Below are 16391 nucleotides of genomic sequence, written 5' to 3'. Positions count from 1 at the left end.
TATTGCTTCGTGACACAGTTTGGACTAGAAGCCATGCTTCTGGACTATGTTAGGTCCCCTCACCGCCCCTGCCCCCAGCCCTGGAGAGCAGCGGAGATTCTTGGTGTGACATCAGCAGTGAGGAGGGTGTGGGGGCGGAAACAGAAGTCAGCAAGCAGCAGTTTCCACAGCTTCTTGCACCTACAAGTGTGACATATTCTCCCGAACTCATTTTAGTTCTCATACAAATTTCCATGGAAAATACAACTTCCTCTTTTTTTTTGCTCTTGCCCCATCTTCCTCATCAAGGGCCTAGCATCCGTGACTTCCCACGCTGGCTCTCACAGGGAGGATCCCAGTAGCAATCCTTCGCCACCCCCCCACCCCCCACACACACCCAGGATGGACCTACATCACAGTGAAGGCCTTTTTACAATGAGAGTCCTCAATCTGGCTGGTCATCAGAACCACCTTGGCGGTGTGGGTGCCTGGGCCTCAGACCCATTACACCGGCATCTCTGGGGAAAGGGCCCAGGAATCCTCTACTGATAGGGGTCTCCTGGTGATTCCATTTGTGTTCATTGTTAGCTTTGTTTCCTTTTCCTAAGGAAGATTGCACGGCAGAGTGGGAGCTGGGTTTTGCAGTCACCTGAATGTTGAAGCTGGCTTCCTGTTGCTTTCTAGCTCTGTGACTTTGGACATGCTTTTGTTTTAACCTCACTGAGTTTCCCTTTTCTTACCTGCAGAAGGGAGATAACATGAGATTAAATGATTGACAGCTGTAAGAGCCCCGTTCTTGGTCCTCGCAGATGCCAGCCTCCTGGGCCCAGCCCTTGCCTCTCCACCCCACTCCCCCACCAAACTGGGAAAACTGAACACTGTGGTCAAGAGGCTTGAAGAAAAACCCAGTGTTTCAGACACCAGTATATATAAGGTCAAAACACTTCCTTGAGTTCCTCCCAAGACACCAAAACAAAGATAACCATAGTTATTTTCCCCAGAGGATGGAAAAAGAATATTCCTGACACCAATTTCAGAGTCTTGACACAATCCCAAGCAACACGACGGATTTCCCACAAAGTCCGTGGCTGGGATTCTGTAATTTCCATTCACAGAAATGTTAACGTTGACTCTGAGCCACACTCAGAGATGATATATTTCTAAAAGTCCATAAACTCCCAAGTAACAAATTGTTTCAGAAAGTCTCCTATTGGATGACTCCCAAAGCTTCCCTGAGGGGCTTCCGTGGGGAACACGCATGGATTTCCCTGTCCCGGGGCCGGGAGGGTGATGGGGGAGCAGCTCTGGCCGCCCAGAACAGCCTGAGCTCCACACCTCCTCCTCTCCCCCCTCCATGGACCTCCACTACGTGTAGGTCAGGCTCCTCCTGGTGCCGGAACACCCTGCACCGTCCTAGCCTCAGTCCTCGTCATCACGCGTGCCCTCTTCTCTTCCCTGCCTCTCCTTATCTTTCAAGTCCCACCTCCTCCAAGAAGTTTCCAAGCCTCTCTAGTTCTTCTGAGTCCCCAGAGCTGTAGTTACCTGCATTTCCTCCCTGACCTTTTCACTGGAAACTGGAGCTTGGGTTCCCAGGCAGGGGCCTTGCATGAAAGAAGTGCTCAATAAAGCTTTACTGATTGATGGGTTTGATAAGCGCTCCAAGGGGTGGAAGTGGAAATTCAAATTCACTTAGGGCCTAGACATAAATTATACAGTCAGCCTGAGAACTGCATCATTCATGTATAGATCATGTCCCATTTGACCCTGAAGTTGCAAAAGAGAGGAAACAAGAGTTGCTACAAAACAGCCTAACCACAGTGTGCACACATCTTGTTTGTTATCTGCAGGTGACGGACGCTTTTGGTTTCACAAACATAGGCCTATTGCAAAATTAATTCTTTAGTTCTCTGGGCGAGGAACTAATTCTTTGCTGTTAGATCAGCTGGAAACAGTGAGAGATGGGCCTCTGCTAAGGCTTAGGATTTCGGTCACTTTCAGAAAAACTTTTCCATAAATGGGCTTCCCTTCAGCAAAGTGAATCACAAAGTCAAGAAGGAAGCATACTGAGGAGGAAAAAACCCTGCCAGGGTGTGTTATTAGGTTGTTTTAGTTCATGGACACAGTTGGACTGTGGAACCAATCTACTTTCCCTTTTCTCTTTGGCTGCTATGAAGCTCAGAATCATTCCTGTTACCCCCCCATAAAGGGAGGATGTCTATTTCTGTATTAATCTCTTGACTAGCTCCACTGCATGTTCATATCTTCACTTTTCCTCTGTTTTTAACATCAACCTGCTAAAATTTGTCTTAAGTCCTATTTAGAATGAGGAAGAGGGTAAGAGAAGCAGAAAAATGGTCCTGGTACTGAGGAGTCAAGAACAGATACATAAGGAAGATAAGTAACAATAATGAAAATAATATTATTTCTTTAGCATTTACACAAGGCACTATGGTATATATCATCTCACTAAATTCCCCCAACAGGCTCCCTAGGTAAGTACAAAACTGTTCTTTTCCCCAAATTAGTATGACAGGTGAGGAGAGGGATGCTGAGAGAGGTGAAGTCATGAGGCCAAGATCACAGATCTGCTGAATGGTACGTCAGGAGCCAAGCCCAGGTCTGCGTGATGCCGAAGCACTATATCTACAAACATCCCATGTTAGGGGCAGAAAGTGAAGGTGCCACAGTGGGGTTCAGAGAGAGCCTGTGGAGTTAACAGTTAAAGAGGTAACTTCTGGCCAGCTTGCTCTAAAACATGCCAATGTCTTTGACTCAAATGGAGAATATTATGAGGTCCATGGTACCTTGGTTGTGATGACAAATAGCTAAGATAGTAAAGAGCCTGAGGGTCCTAACTCCACGGGGCCTCACTTCCCCTCACTCCCAGGCTTCTGGGATGACGTGTGACAGCCTGCCTCCTGAGGGCAAGGACTGTGTCTCATTGACACTGTGCGGATGAAGGCAGCTATTCCCAAACGCACACAGCTCTGGTCACACACACACACTCGGACCCCCCAGTTTCCTATAGAGGCACCTGTCATTACAACATTGCTCACAGACGTGGTGAACCGTTTTCAAATTTCAGTGAAAAGGGAAAAAATAGTAAGCTGGCTACTTTATACACAGAAATAACAAATTAAAAACAGATCTGCATCCAGAGTAAAGCAGAAGATTCAGGGGCCTAAAAAGGTAGTTCACACTTAAATGGTGGGGACACTGATTTCCAGCAGTGTTGATGTGGAATCGGTAAGAAGTGAAATCAGCCCCAGGGTATGTGGATGAAACAGTGGTGCTGTAATAAATCATAAGTTCCTAACTGGGCGGGTCTCGGTGGGTAGTCACACCTGTAACTTCTTCAGTGAAAGCTTTTAAATCAAGCCCTGTCCATTGTTCTTGTGCATCTAGGTTAACACACCTTTGAAATACCAGAAGTAACACCCCTCCAAGGGGGTGTTAACCCTCAAGACAGCACATAACCTTGTTAGCTATCCTGTATCCAGTTCCTGCCTTGCTGTCTCCCACCTCCATGTAATTTCCCTTACTTCTCTCTTTAATTCCAAATGCATGAAAGAAGCTGCAAAACTGTTATTCTATGGAGCACTTAAGATCTTGCCTCCCAGCATTGTTGTCAGTTTTGGCTCAAATAAACATTCTTAACAGATTTAGATGTTCTCATGTCGACAGGGTGGGGGTCGGGTGTCTCTGGATTTTACACTCCCAGTGCTTTGTGCTTTGGAGTCCAAACGGGGCTCAAATCTGTTAAAAAACAATAGGCCCAGAATGGAGTCAATTTTGCTAAGCCCCACCAGGACTTAATACATAACCTAAGTGCGGTTTCAGCTTCTCCCAGAATGGAATTTTAAACTAATCAGTCTGGAATTTTCTGGTCAACACTAGGTAATCTGTTTGATAAGACTCCTGCTGCCCGTCCCCAAAGAAAGGTGCCCTGGGCTGAAATAATCCTTTCTTTTCCTTTGCTACTAACTTTATTGTTCCACCCAGTTTCTGCCTATAAAAGCCTTCCACTTCTATAAATTATTTATTTTAAGGAAGTGTCTAATGCAATTGTGTGGGCAAATCCCAAATCTGCAGGAAAGGCCAGCAGGCTGAAAATTCCCACAGGAGTTGATGTTGCAGTCTTGAGTTCAAGGGCAGTTTGGAGACAGAATTCCTTCCTCCTGAGAGACCTGTCTTTTCTTTTAAGGCCTTCAACTGATTGGATGAGGCCCACACACATTATGGGAGGTAATTAGCTTTATTCAGTCTACTGATTTAAATGTTAATCCATCTGCAATGAACTGGCTGCTTGTGTCTCCCCAAAATTCATATGTTGAATCCCTAATCCCAGTGTGATGGTATTAGGAGGTGGGGCCTTTGAGAGATAATTAGATCATGCAGGTGGAGACTTGATGAATGGGACTAGTGTCCTTAGTTTTTGTTGTTGTTGTGTGTTTTTTTTGAAGGGTTTTTGTTTGTTTAATACATCGGAAAAGAATGCATATACAAAGAATTGAGACATGAGAAAGCATTGGTTCAACACTAATGAATCTACAAGAATTAGGATTTGGGGAAGGTGGAGATTACCTAAACTTTTTTAAAAATTGGAAACTGCAACCCAAATAAGCTGATAAAATCCCTACTAACACTTATGAAGAGTCTTCCTAAGACTCTCCCCGTGACTTTTACTAAACTAGAGAGCCCCAACTGGCTGCTCTAGAGTTCCTCATGCAAAACAGAAATAAGGGGATTCCCCTGACTGGTCACCATGTTGTTAAATGTTCTCCCCATCCCCACCCCACCCCTAGCTTCTCAATGAAGCAGGTCTCCATCCTCCTAGCCTGGAAGAGGATGTGAATCACTGCACAGACATCTGTCTCCTAGCACCACCCCTCATCTATACCAGGTCTTCTGCTGTGTTCTAGGAACACGGCCTCACACGCTATCAAGCTGCACATCTATGCTAAGCATATAAGACAATGACTGACAGGGGAAAAATGGTTTTTTTAATTACGTACTCAATCCATTTGGTGCATTTCAAAAGGTGCAATACTTGTTTTCATTTTATCAGTAAAAGAAGTTAGAAATTAACTTAAAAAAATCAGCAAATGGCTACCAAATTTCCTTGAAAGTCACAGTCACATATATAGTGCGTCCTAGAAAAGAGCGGGGGCAAGACAGGGTCCACCCGCTTTCACGAGTTTCATCAAATACTAGACCTACTCAGGAGTGGAGAGAAAAGGCAACTTTCAAAAAGGAGTATGTTATTAAATGAGGCATTTACTATACTCCTTCCTAAGAGCACCAGGTGGGGAACATGTTTTCTAAACTAGATCTCGGGGGTGGAATGCGCAATCACTCCATCCTCCTCCCTGTAAGGGCTGTCTGATGGCTAATGAATTTTTAAAAAATGACTAAATAAAAACAAACCCCACACACACTCCCCCTACGCCCCCCCCCAAAAAAAAAACCACTAGATGCCCCAGATTACTCTCCAGCGTCAAATCCAGGAGCAGCTTCAATAACCCAGATTAGTCTGTTACAGCGTCATCACAAGCATGCCTTGCTTTTAAACAAAAAACAAACAAACAAAAAACTGGAACAACAAAACAAAAACTAGGACTGATCACTTTTCTGACAATACACAATTACCCAAAATTAACTAGTACTGAGGGGGGAAAGGGGCCATACCTACGGGCCTTGTCTCACACGAGTGCATGAGGGTAGGTGCAGGGCATTTGTCATTATTGCCAAAACAAATTTTAATTTTTAATCTTTAGTTTGATTTAAACATTGCTTTTAGTATGATGCCGACACCAGATGTGCAGAAAGGACTCTGGAGAGATGTTCATAGCAGCACACACCTGCGGCTCTTCTTTGGTTCTGGAGGCTCCAGGGCAGCCAATATTGCTTCATCAAATACATTCTGTAGGCCTTTCTGTGTGAGCGCAGAGCACGCCACGTACTTGACAGCCTTCAGGTCCCGGGCCAGCTTTTCAGCAGTCTCTGGAGTGACAGGCTTCTGTTGTTCTTGGCAAGTTTCTCAACAGTAGAGGGGTCATCGCTTAGATCAATTTGGGTCCCAACAAACAAGAAAGGAGTCTTTGGACAGTGGTGAGTTATCTCAGGCACCCATTTTTCTTTCACATTTTCACATGAGGATGGAGAGACCACTGAAAAACAGACTAGAAAAACATCTGTTTGTGGGTAACTCAGCGGTCGTAATCTGTCATAATCCTCTTGCCCTGCAGTATCAAAAAGTCCAAGAGTATATGGTTCTCCACCAATCATAACTGTGACTGCATAGTTGTCAAAAACAGTCGGTACCTACACAGATGGAAATTTGTTCGTTGTACAGGATATCAGGAGACATGTTTTACCAACGGCACCATCACCCACCACAACACACTTAATTGCATGCATTGCTGAAACCGTTTTCTATCCACTTTAAATACTTCAAATCCAATGATGACCTCAGCTTCTCGCCGGGGCGTTGGCAGCACTGCGTGGGTTCTCCCTAGTGTCCTTATTAAGAAGAAACCAGAGTGCTAGCTTGCTCTTTCCACCATGGGAAGACACAGCCAGAAGGTGGCTGGCTGCAACCCAGAAAAAGGCTCTCACCAGAACCCTACTATGTCTTGTCTCAGACTACCAGCCTCCAGAATAATGAGAAATACACTTCTATGGTTTATAAGCCACCCAATCTATGGTACCTTCTTATAGCAGCCTGAACAGACTAAGACATCTAAAAAATATCTCCCCAACAACATCTGGACTGGTGTTGGACCAAACAACTGGGCGCCATCGCTTAGCCAAGCTGACACATAAAATTAACCATCTTGGGCACTTGCTAGTTTTGTGACTTGGGCCTCAGTGACAAGATCTACTTCAAAAGTTTGTTGGGAGGGTTAGACAAGGTGCACATCTGAATGCTTTGCAGGGTCTGGCGCATGGTGAGTAGAGGTTGATCTAATGGGACCCCTGGCAGTAGAGTACGAAGGGAATCGGGCCTCTGGACTTCCGCATGAGTTGACAGTGGCAGCTGAGCCACCTTTCCAGCCAGGGAAATATATTCTGCCAGGCTCCGAGAGCAGCACGGGAGCAGAGACACATCCTCATGACCCATTCCTTCTGCGCACACAGAAGCCAAGGTGTCAGCTGCCTCTCTTTAGATGGCCTGACCATGGGGTGTTGTGAGCTCCACCCTGAGGGCAGTGACGCTAATGCACCAGCTGAAGGGAGACCAGATCCATTCCCAAGGAGGGCCAGCCCCGAGACCTGATTCTGTGTCCTTTGGCTTCCTACAGGAAGGATCAGGCCATCATATGCATCCATCCAAGAAAGGCTCACCAAGAGGCCCTCAGCAGAGAGTTCAATTGCATGATAAAGTTAAATCTAAAGGTACACAGCTTATAGCAAAAGCACATAGAAAAGGGAATTATTTCCCCAAGAATTAAAGTCCCAAGTCTAGATGGGTTCCCAATCTCCATTATCCAGTAGTTTTCAGCCATGACACTGCCTTAAGATGCCTAACATAAAATTTAAAATTAAGAAAGAATGACTTTATTGAAATTATACTGACCTTAAAAAAGTCCATTACATGCTAGGTGGAGAAATTATGGGGACACATAGCTGCTGCCTCCAAGACAATGGTCTGCATTCACATCCTGGAAAAGGAGAGCATTGGGCCAAGGGCAGGTAGGGAGGGAGGGTCCCCATCCTGTGACTCCCTGCACATCCGGGCAGGAGCAGATACAGATGGGGAAGAGGCACTGGGGTCCGTCCTCTTTATCCTTCTGTGAGACAGTAGCTAAGTCCCAACTTAAGCATCATGTGAAAACACACCTTCACTCTCTTCTGCAATTTAAGACAACTCAGGGGCAAGGTAACCAATGTAAATGAGCAAGTAAGTGTGAAGTGACACCTAAAGGACACGAGTACAGCCAAGACCCCCCTCTGACTCGTTTCTCCAGCTCTTGAGCCTAGTTACGTGGTCTCAATTTAAAAGGTGGGTGTCTCAATCAAAGCTTCAGGAAGGACGCCCTTGTGGATGAAAGCAAATGCTTCCAGAGGAGATCGGCATCCCTGCCTGTCTCAGGACAGCTAGCATCACAGCCATTCCTTCCTCTCCACAGCCCAGGACTAGTTGTCCTTCCCTTTCCTGGTTCATTTCCACTTCCACTGCTGAGCACTAGATTGCCCCCCCGGAGAGCATCCACCCACAGCAACAAACATTCCTGAGGGCTCACTTTGTGGCGGGCACTCTTCTCAGAGCTGGGGCTCCAAGACACTGTTCCCCCCTCACAGCTGGCATTCTTGGCCTTTACATCTTCTATTTCCTCCTGTGAATCTCCCAGGCACAAATCGTGACCTGGCTGGAACCTGACCCCAGCGCTCCAGCTCGGCTGGTCCATCTGGGGAGCCCATCATCAACTCAAACTTACCATGACCCAGTTGAAATTTTCTTACCACCTCTTCCTGCACTTTACATCCCTTTTCCACTCAATGACACCACTACTTACAGTCACCCCTGCCTAAAACTTCCGTGACAATAGAAATGGGTCACATCTACTGAGTGTTGAATATGCTCCCGGCACATATGTTACCTAATTTAACCCCACCACAAAACTATGAGGTGAGCTTCCTTATAGATGAGAAAAGGGAAGTTCAGAAAGGTTCATTAATTTGCCAAAGGTCAAACGCTAGCTAGAAAGTAACATAACCAGATCTCAAATCCAGGTCTATTCCCAATGAGTAGCATGCTTCTTTCAGTGTGTCCAGGGACCCTTGGGGATCCCTGAGAACTTTCTAGGGGTCTGTGAGTCAAAACTATTTTCACAATAACACCGTTATTTGCCTTTTCACTCTCCTCCTACAAGGGTACAGTGGAGTGTCAGAAGCTATGCGACATCACAACAGACTGAATTCGGAGACAGAGGTGAGAATCCAGTAAGCCATCTTTCTCACTAGCTGGATAGCAAAGAGATTTGAAAAAATGGAAAACAATGCCACTCTTCTGACTAGTTATTTTCATTTTGGAATATATAGTTATTATCAGAAAACATGTTAACATGTAAAGAGTTCGTTATTGTTATTTAGATTTTTTTCTTAGTTTTAATGTGTAATACGGTAAACATCAATGGATAAACTCCACGGCAACAAAATTCAGTAATTTAAAAAAGCGTAAAGTGGTCTTAAGACAAAAAAGATTGAGAACGACTGATTTAAAGCTTCTGTCTTTCCTTTCTATTCATCAACAGTTCACATCTAAATTTAAGAACCGTCAGATGTTTTCTGGTCGCCAGGCTGCCCTGGTCCACCTTGTCCGGTAGTGGCTGTTTGTGGATTTCTCCTGCTATTTTCTACCCAACATTCCTTGTGTTTCCAAAAAAAAATTATTTTACATTACTGTTATATATTATTTTTATTTTAAACATTTTAAGGCAAATAATTTAATATGACATGTGTTCCCAGGTGTACTGTGTATCACTTTAGCAATGATTTATATCCCTTGAAAATCCATGGTTAAGTCTTTGTTCAAAGTGAATCATATTTAAAATATTCAGGAGAACTACAAAAAAACCCCCAAAAAACCCAAAAACCAAAACTGTCTTAAGACAGTGGTTCTCAAACCTGAGCTTGCATCAGTAACCTGGAGGGCTAGTTAAAATCTAGATTGCTGGCCCCACCCCCGACCTAGGACTGCGGATGGTGCCTGAGAATCTGCATCTCCATCAAGTTTCCTGTTGATGCTGCTGCTGATCCAGGACCACATTTTGAGAATCACTCTTTTAAGGAAATAACTTCCAATTTATAGTTTCTATAAAACTGATTCACCACACATGGGGTTTGCTTCGCGCCACCTGAGCTTCATGTACATAACAATATCCCATCTTTTTATACAAAAGGGATACAGGGAACTGATAAGCTGAGAATGCAGTGGTAGTTTGAATAGGTTGGTGACTTTTTTTTTTTTTTTTTGAGAGTTGGTATCTTCCTCCTTAGGCATAGCTTAAGGTGTCTCTTCTTCCTTCTTCCTCTTCCTCTTTTTTTTTTTAACATCTGTACTCTCAATCGCCAACGACAGAAACTGAACTTGACTTGGTCTAATCATAGAGGGAACTTACTGGGCGGGTCAGAGCAGGCCTGGGTCCAGGTGTCTCGATCATCATTAGGAATCTGTCTCCATCCTTGGGCTCTGCTTTCCTCATGTTCTCTCTGTTCTCAGGCAGGGTCTCTCCCACATGATGACATGATGGCCTCAGGGGCTCTGAGATTGCCTCAGACCAGCCTCGTAATCTTCATGGCCAGACAGAGGTCCCTTTTCTAACAGGTCTAGAAAAAGTCCAAGGGTGGACTCCGTAGCCTCGATTGATTTTTTGTGTGTGGTAAAATACACATCACATAAAATTTACCATTTTAATCATTTTTAAAGTACACCGTTCTGTGGTATTAAGTGCATTCACATGGTTGTGCAATTATTACCACTGTTGTTCGCTCTGGGTAGCAGCCTGCCGTTTTTCCTCTAAGAAACTACCCACCCCCAGCTCCATTTGGTTACGTGGGGCTTCCCGTATTTCATTTGCAGGGGTGCATATGAAATGCATACCTGGCTAATGAGGGTTGTCTCCCAGGCCGCAGTGTTTGGTCCAGGGACAACCCTGGACAGAAGTTGGGTCAATCAGAATCCATACTCGTCATTCTGGGTTATGTTGAAACTACTGGGAGAGGGGACTCCGTTAATGTTGCCAAGCTGGTAGGATGTGAGCCTAGAAGAAGGCTGTGACAAAACCAATCGCGAGGAAAGCAGATTCAGAGGTAAAGAGGGAACGATACTGAGGCCTCAGTTATTTAAGCCAATGTATTTCCTTCTATTTTCCTTCTTGCGGAGTCCCAACTGACACGGGAAGGTAGGCAGGACACTGGCCCATATCCTAATCATCCTCATCCCTGGAATCGGGGATTATGTCACCTTACATGGCAAAGGGAAGTTAAGGTTGCAGAGGGAATTGAAGCTGCTAATCAGATGATTTTAGGACTATCCTGGATTACCCAAATGGGACCAATGTAGTCACAGGAGTCCTTAAAAATGGAAGCGGGAGACAGAAGAAAAGGTCAGTGATGAGACGTGAGAAGGGTGCAAATTGCCTTTGCTGGCTTTCAAGATGGAGTAAGGGGCCATGAGCCAAAGAATGCAGAAAGCTTCTAGAAACTGGCAAAGCAAAGGAAACAGATTCTCCTCTAGAGGCTCCAGAAAGGGACACAGCCCTGCCAAAACCTCAGTTTCAGCCCATGAGACCCACGCTACAGTTATAACCTGTAGAACTGTGGGATAATAACCTTGTGCAGTTTTAAGCCACCAACCTTTTGGTGACTTGTTGCAGCAGCCACAAAGCGTGTGGTAATTTGTTACAGTTCAGTTTAGAAAACTGAAATGCCCTGTATTTTACCAGTTGCCTCCTAACACTGCCTGTTAAAGCACAACTGCTGACTCACCTTCCTGCAGGACTCGGGGCCTACATGGGCTGCCCTGTCTGACTTCAGCCTATCTCTCCAGCTTCATGTCTCCATAAGGGCTTCTTTCAGTACTTTCTTCAGTCACGGTTACTCTTCTCGTTTTCCTCTCTGGGCCCTTAGTGTTAAAACTGACCCAACCCTCCTTTCCATCTCTGCCCCACAGACTATGCCAGGCTCTTCCTTCTGCCTATTGTAACCCCACTGGTCCCTTCAGGGCCCAGCTCTAGTCCCACTGCCCCCGGACGACCTTCATCCCAGCCTCCCCACATAGTCACCTGAGCATGGACAACTCCTGCCTGCGCTGTTACTGTTTCAGATGTGTGAGGACGCTTGTTTGTCTTGCCTGACTTTGGATAGCAGATCCTCATGGGCCTGCCTCCTTCCCAGGCTGCGGATCTCAGCACCTCCAAGCCCTTCTTCTCAGAGAGGAGAAAACAGGCTCTGAGAGGGCAAGCGATGCCCCAAAGCCTCTTGGCTTTTGGTCCACAGATCTTTCCACTTTTCCCCAAGACCTCCAGGCCCTCACTCGATTTGTTGCACTTGTGGTTGCTTGATTGTTCCCTCAACCAGGCTGGATTACTTACTATCTCCACAACCAGCCATCCCTGCCTGCATTCAGCATGGCTCCCTTCCCTCAACGCCCTCAAACCAGTCTTTGAGCCACGTCTATAAAATCACAAAGGTTTGTATAAGCAGAACAAGGTTTGTCTCTCAAGCCCCACAGAATAAAACGAGGTAGTATGTGTCCTTTCCCTACTTTCCTTTAGAGCTTGGATAAGGTCTGCTTAGGGAACTTTACTCATTGGGGAGTGACCTATGATTCCTTACTGAGCCCTACAACACTGCGTGAACCACAGAAATGAAGCAAATATTAGTGACTTGGGCGAGATCCGTGCTCTTCTCTGAGCCTTAGATTTCTCATCTGTAAATTAAGGAGTTTGTGCCATTACACTCAACCTCACTGGGTACTCAGAAAAATGCAAATATAAAATAAGATACTATTTTCACCCATCAGATAAGCAAACAGTTGTAAAAAGTGATATCTAATTTAAGAGAGGATGTGGGGAAACTGATATATGTGTGCATTACTCGTGGGAATGTGAATTGCTACAACTCTTGGGGAGAATAATGTGACAATATCTTAAAATGAAAAGTATGCACATCGTTAGAGGTAATCACGATGGGGAAGGTTTCCTGGGTAGGGGATACTGACCCAAAGGAAGTACATTGCGGACTCTCCAGGTGCTGGCAACGTTCTGCTTCTTGATCTGGGTACTGGTCACATCGTGTGTTCTATTTGTGAGAGTTCATTAAACTGTACATTTATGATGCGTGCTTTTTCTGGTATGTATATTGGCCTGACTGTTCATCATAGGAAACAGGTGAACAAACAAGATATAGCCATGCTATGGAATCAGAAGGAGCTTATTAAAAATGTTATATCAATCTGTATTGAGCTAGAGAAAGGTTTATGATAAATTATTCAGTGGGGGGAGCAAGTTGCAGAGTAAGATGTATGATTCCATTTTTGTGAAAGGACAACACGGAAGGAACCAGTGCATATGTTCATGTTTGAATATATGTATTTGAACATAGATAAAGGTGTGGAAGGGCACCCCCACGTAATTCATTAACCTAGGTTCCCTCAGGGGTGGCAAGGCTGGAGGAGAATGAGGGGAGATTTTGTACATCTCTATACTTGACTTGTTATAACAAGCATGTATCACTTTTTCAATTAAATTTTAATAAACCAAGAAAAAGGAAGACAGGGATCCAGAGAAGAGTGGCTACCCCCTGGGAGAGTGGTGCAGGGAAATCCCAGGATGACAGCTGAGCATCAGATCTAGAGAACAGTCAGAGCAGATGAGAGCAGGGAGAACGGCTTCTGGAGGGAAGTCTTCTGGGGAAAAAAGATTGAATAGATGATATGATGGTGAGTTTGACAGCCAGAATATGATAAGGGCAAATACTGAGGCGGGGGAAAGGCAGTTAGAAACCCTAAGAACATAAATCGGTGCAAGAAAGGAATATAATCATACTATGGTTTACTTAATTCTATAGTGGTGATATTTACATAGTCATGGTACTGTAAACACAATTTATTATTAAGTTTTAGAATCCTCCTACAGACAAAGAAACAAGAACTTATCACAGAGTAAAATGTATACATAATAGAACGTGTATTTATCAACACTGCCAATTTATAAATGAAAAGACAGTTGATTTGTGAGGTTGATGAAGAAAGGAAAGTTAAAAGGGAATTAATATCTTAGTGGATGGTCAAGAAATGGAACAATACACACACGTATATACATATTTACACATATTTATATATTTGCATATATATACATATATATATATTCATTACATATTAGGTTGGTGCAAAAGCAATTGCAGTTTTTGCAATTGTTTTTAACCTATTGAACCACTATTACTTTTGTACCAACCTAATATTATTACATATAATACACATATAATTTAACCAAAAACTGTTAATATTGGAAGATATATTGAAAGAGGTGAGGAGGGGAAGTGTGTTGTGAGCTGAATCCTTTACTATCATTGGAAGAAGTCAGTAGATAATGTTTTAAATTGATAAATTAGGAAATAGTGATGTGAACCTGTTATTACCACATATCCAGGTCACCACCAAAAGACAGTTAAACAAGTTTCCTCCTGGGAGTGGTTGAGGGAGGGGGGAGTATATGGGGAAGGATAGCACTGGGGACCGCTGCTTTTCATTTTAAACTCCTTGAAACTTTTTATAATTAAGGATATTTCTTAAATTGATTTTAAAATATTATTTAAAATAACTTTTAAAAAAAGGAAATGAGTTGTGTGTTCTGTGTGTGTGTGTGTGTGTGTGTGTGCGTGTGTGTAACATTCAACAGATTCTAATTAGGGAATAAGTGAACTAAAAAGATTAAGAACTGGGCCAGCCCGGTGGCTCATGCGGTTAGAGCTCCATGCTTCTAACTCCGAAGGCTGCTGGTTCGATTCCCACATGGGCCAGTGGGCTCTCAACCACAAGGTTGCCGGTTCAACTCCTCGAGTCCCGCAAGGGATGGTGGGCTGCGCCCCCTGTAACTAGCAATGGCAACTGGACCTGGAGCTGAGCTGCGCCCTCCACAACTAAGATTGAAAGGACAACAACTTGACTTGGAAAAAAGTACTGGAAGTACACACTGTTCCCCAATAAAGTCCTGTTCCCCTGCCCCAATAAAACCTTTAAAAACAAACAAGCAAACAAACAAAAAGATTGAGAATTACGTATCAGTGGTAACCAGTATCTTAAGAGTGGATGACACTGCCCTGGGGAGCCTGGAGAGACTAAGAACTTAGGTCAGAATCCTAGGGATTATCATATTTAGGTGAGAGATGTTAAAAACTCTTAAAGGAAACACGAGAAATGGCCGGCAACATAGAAGTGTGGGAGAGTGCAGTGTGGTGGAAGGTTGAGGAAAGAAACATGACAGGGAGGGAGCATCAATCTGTCAAATGCCATACTATCAAGAGCCAGTGAAGTTTCCACTGTGCTTAGCAGTACGGAGGTCCCTGGACTTCAGGTCACTGGCTAAGCCATATGCTGTCTGCACATATTTGCTGTATTGGACTATATGCACTGTGTATGCACATGTTGGGGTCTTGGACTGCCTGACTACGGAAATATTAGGGCAGGGTTACATTTTCTCATTCAGAGTTCCAAGCTCTTATCTACCTGGCATGTGACTCTCATCCCCTCCAAAGGAAGAAGGTATTGAGGGCAGGTCCAAGTTACAAACATATGTCTCCATTCTGCAGTTTGGGATTTTTCCTCGGGAAGAGATGCTCTGCTATAGGAGAAAGGATTGCATCCCCATAAGCAGGTACTCAATTTTCATTTTAACCAGATGTCACCAGAACACAGCCTTTCTTGGGTGTGAGTGGGGGGAATCTGAGAATTTGTTCCATCCCAAACTTGTCAGGTTCCTGAGAGGTAATCCTGGCTCTGTATGTAGAGGAGTTAATACCACACCAGTCGCACAACCATTTGGGTATTTCCATTCAAATCCCCCAAGAACTGCTGGTTGCCCAGTCTGTGCTTCTTGTCAAACAACCTCTTTCCTTTTCCTCGCCTCCTCTGAGGCATTCTAGAATAGTCTTCCAGGGTCATTAAGGAGTCCCTAGCTTTCATTGAAGAGGCTTTCCCTCGGGCCCTGAGAGACCTCAGGCTGTGGTTGCCAGTCTCAGTCCACCACTGGCATGCACCCCCCCCCCCAAATTCTCCTAATACAGTAGGAGGTGCTCAGTGAACTAGGAGAGAGTTGCAGCTTCTTGACAACCTAAAGCCGCTGGGAATGTTTATTTTGTCCCTCTGTCCCCAGGCTGGATTCTCCTTGGGAACCAAAGGCACATAATAACATTCTGGTTCAGGATGTTGCTCCAATACATCCTTGCTCTAGCCTCCTTCTCCTAATTCTGAAAACAGAAGTTCTTGCACTTAAGGTACATAAGAATCACACGGGGTTCTATTAAAATAATAGATTCCTGGACCCAACCCCAGAGATTTTTATTAGATCCTGGGAATCTGCATTTTAATACATGGCCCTGATGCAGGTGGTCCTGGGACGTTAGGAAACAGTGCCCTGCAGCCACTGGCAATGACGTGCCTCGCTGCTTCTCCCTTGGGATGAGAAAACATCTTCAAGCATAACTCCATCTCTTTTTTTTAATCCCTCTTTTTTTTTAGTTCTAAAGTTAAAACAATAGCACAACCTATTATGGCATTATGCTAAGTGAAATAAGTCAGACAAAGAGAGATAAATACTACCTGATCTCCCTTGTATGTGGGATCTAAAAAAGAAAACAACTCTGTAGAAACAGTAGATTGGTGATTGCCAGGGGTCGGGGCAGGAGGT

General features: G+C 44.4%; 1 protein-coding gene across 1 annotated transcript; it reads right to left on the bottom strand.

Moving 5' to 3' along the window:
* Positions 1-4411: 4411 nt before the first annotated feature.
* On the bottom strand, positions 4412-6511 carry LOC109435051 (cell division control protein 42 homolog). The gene is given in 2 exon segments (XM_074339531.1): positions 4412-6003; positions 6006-6511. Coding segments are annotated over 2 exon segments (573 nt in total). The 5' UTR covers positions 6400-6511; the 3' UTR covers positions 4412-5824.
* Positions 6512-16391: the final 9880 nt, after the last annotated feature.

This window comes from Rhinolophus sinicus, linkage group LG07 (assembly GCF_036562045.2).
Source record: "Rhinolophus sinicus isolate RSC01 linkage group LG07, ASM3656204v1, whole genome shotgun sequence".
NCBI classification, from domain to species: Eukaryota; Metazoa; Chordata; class Mammalia; order Chiroptera; family Rhinolophidae; genus Rhinolophus; species Rhinolophus sinicus.
Note: the sequence above shows the minus strand (reverse complement) of the source record. Positions and strands in the feature narration are given on the sequence as shown.